This window comes from Enhydra lutris, unplaced genomic scaffold (assembly GCF_002288905.1).
Source record: "Enhydra lutris kenyoni isolate GAN:26980312 unplaced genomic scaffold, ASM228890v2 scaffoldscaffold6, whole genome shotgun sequence".
In the NCBI taxonomy this organism is placed as follows: domain Eukaryota; kingdom Metazoa; phylum Chordata; class Mammalia; order Carnivora; family Mustelidae; genus Enhydra; species Enhydra lutris.
The window spans coordinates 1,602,743-1,604,587 of record NW_019154090.1 but is presented as its reverse complement, the minus strand read 5'-3'; the positions used below and the strand labels follow the sequence as shown (position 1 = coordinate 1,604,587).

Sequence of the window (1,845 nt, the reverse complement as noted above, 5' to 3'; positions counted from 1 at the left end):
GGGGGGGGGGGGGGGGGGGGGGGGGGGGGGAGGCCCGCGGGGAGCAGGCTCCCCGCTGAGCAGGGATCCCAATTCAGGGCTCGTTCCCGGGACCCTGAGATCACCACCTGAGCCGATAGCAGAGGTTTAAGCCACTCAGCCACCCAGACGCCCTGTGTTTCACATTTTGAGGCCCGTTCTCCTGTGTTCCGTGATCTTCCAGGTTCCCTGGGGGTGGGGGTGGGGGAAGACCAGACCCAGAGACGCTGGAAGGAATAAGCCAAGCCAGCCACCCTGACTGGCCTTGAGGGAATACTAGGGGATGGGGGAGTGTCCCAAGCAGCTCCTCTTCCAGTGCTCTGTAGCTTAAGACAAGCCCCAAGATGGATTTTGGACCTTAATTTCAAAACAGATTCAGGAAAGAAAAACACTTTACTGTTCAGCGTTCTGTGTACTTTCTCTCTGCTCTGGCTCAAGCCTCGGAAATAACACACGGTAAAAAAACAAAAGCCCTTATAACACGGCTTGACCAATAAGCAAGCCAAGAAGCGTCTCAAAGACGTCCCAAATTTAAGTCTCCAGCGATGATCAAAATGGCTAGTTTGCGCTCAGATGTCAGTGTCCGGCACGGCGGAGATCTCCCTGCGGCACCGCCGCAGACCCAGCAGGGAGCCGCCCCGCCGACACACACAACCCGCTGCCCCGGCTGCTGAAGCCCGCCGACCGCCAGGACAGTCCCCTCCCCTAACTGGGAACTCCGCGTGCGGGTCCCCTAAGTTGCTCACATCCTCAAAGGGCCCGCTGAGCCCGCCCTGCTGCTCGGTGCCCAGCCCCGGAGCCTCTCCGCGGCCGGAGGGGCCCGGGGCAGGGCCCAGGCCCGCGCAGCGGTGACCCGCCAACATGGCCGTCCCCCGGGCCACGCACAAGCGCTGAACCACGCGAGGGAAGAAGGCTCCTCCGCAGCTCCGCACGCACGCCGAGGCCGCCGGCCAGCACATGCCCACCGCGGCCGCCTTCCGGAGAGGCCGCCCCGGCGGGCCGCGCCAGCAGGCTTCCCCGGGCCAGCCGCCCACTGCCCCGGCCCCCGCGGCTCCCCAACGTGCCCCTCGCGCTCCCTGCGGCGACCCCGCCGCCTCCCGGGTCCCACCACCGCCGCTGGGGCCATCGCAGGCCGCCCGAGCCGACAACGGGGGCCGTGGACACGGCGGTCCCGGGCCCTCCCCGCCCCGGGCCCCGAGCCTCCCCGCCGGCCGCCTCTCACCGCGGTCGAGCCCTTCTTCACGGCCTCCTGCGCGTACTCCACTTGGAAGAGGTGGCCGTCGGGCGAGAAGACGGTGATGGCGCGGTCGTAGCTCATGGCGGCGCGGCCGGAAAAAGCGCACACTCACGGCCGCTCCGCCCGCGGCTCCCGACGCCTCTCCCCCCCCCCCCCGCCCCGCACTGCGCTGCGGACGTACGCGGCGTCTGCGGACGTACGGCGGCGTCGGCGGCGTCAGGCGGCGTCGGGCGGACGTGCGCGCGCGCCGGGGCGGGGCCGGGGCCGAACCACCGGCTGCCGGGCGCGGGGGGCGGCGGCGGCGCGGCGGCGGGGGGCCGGGCGCGGGGCGCGGAGGGGCCGCCCGCGGGGCGTCGCCTGGGACTCGGCCGCGGGTGCGGGGGCCGCGCGGGGGCGGCGGCGCGGCGGGCCCGGGGGCGGCGCGGGGGCACGGCGGGGCGGGCGAGCCCACGGTGCGGCGCCCCCCGCGCCCCCCGCCCCGCCCCCTAGCCCCCCCGCCCCCCAGCGACTGCGGAGAATGAGCGCCCGGGGCCGCCGAGCGCCGCCGGAGCAGAAGCCCCGAGGATCTCGGGCCCATCCCGCGCGCGACC

At 72.4% G+C, this 1,845-nt stretch overlaps 1 protein-coding gene across 3 annotated transcripts in view; it reads right to left on the bottom strand.

The window, feature by feature from the left end:
• Positions 1-1,405, bottom strand: part of LOC111141333 (proteasome subunit alpha 7) — a 6,164-nt gene extending 4,759 nt beyond the window's left edge. For 2 of the 3 annotated variants that reach the window (XM_022493796.1, XM_022493795.1), the window contains exon 1: positions 1,241-1,405. In XM_022493796.1, the coding sequence (XP_022349504.1) occupies positions 1,241-1,336 (96 nt within the window). In that variant the 5' untranslated portion in view covers positions 1,337-1,405. Of the gene's footprint in view, positions 1-1,233 lie in introns of all 3 variants that reach the window. The other variant, XM_022493797.1, reaches the window with a different exon arrangement.
• Positions 1,406-1,845: the final 440 nt, after the last annotated feature.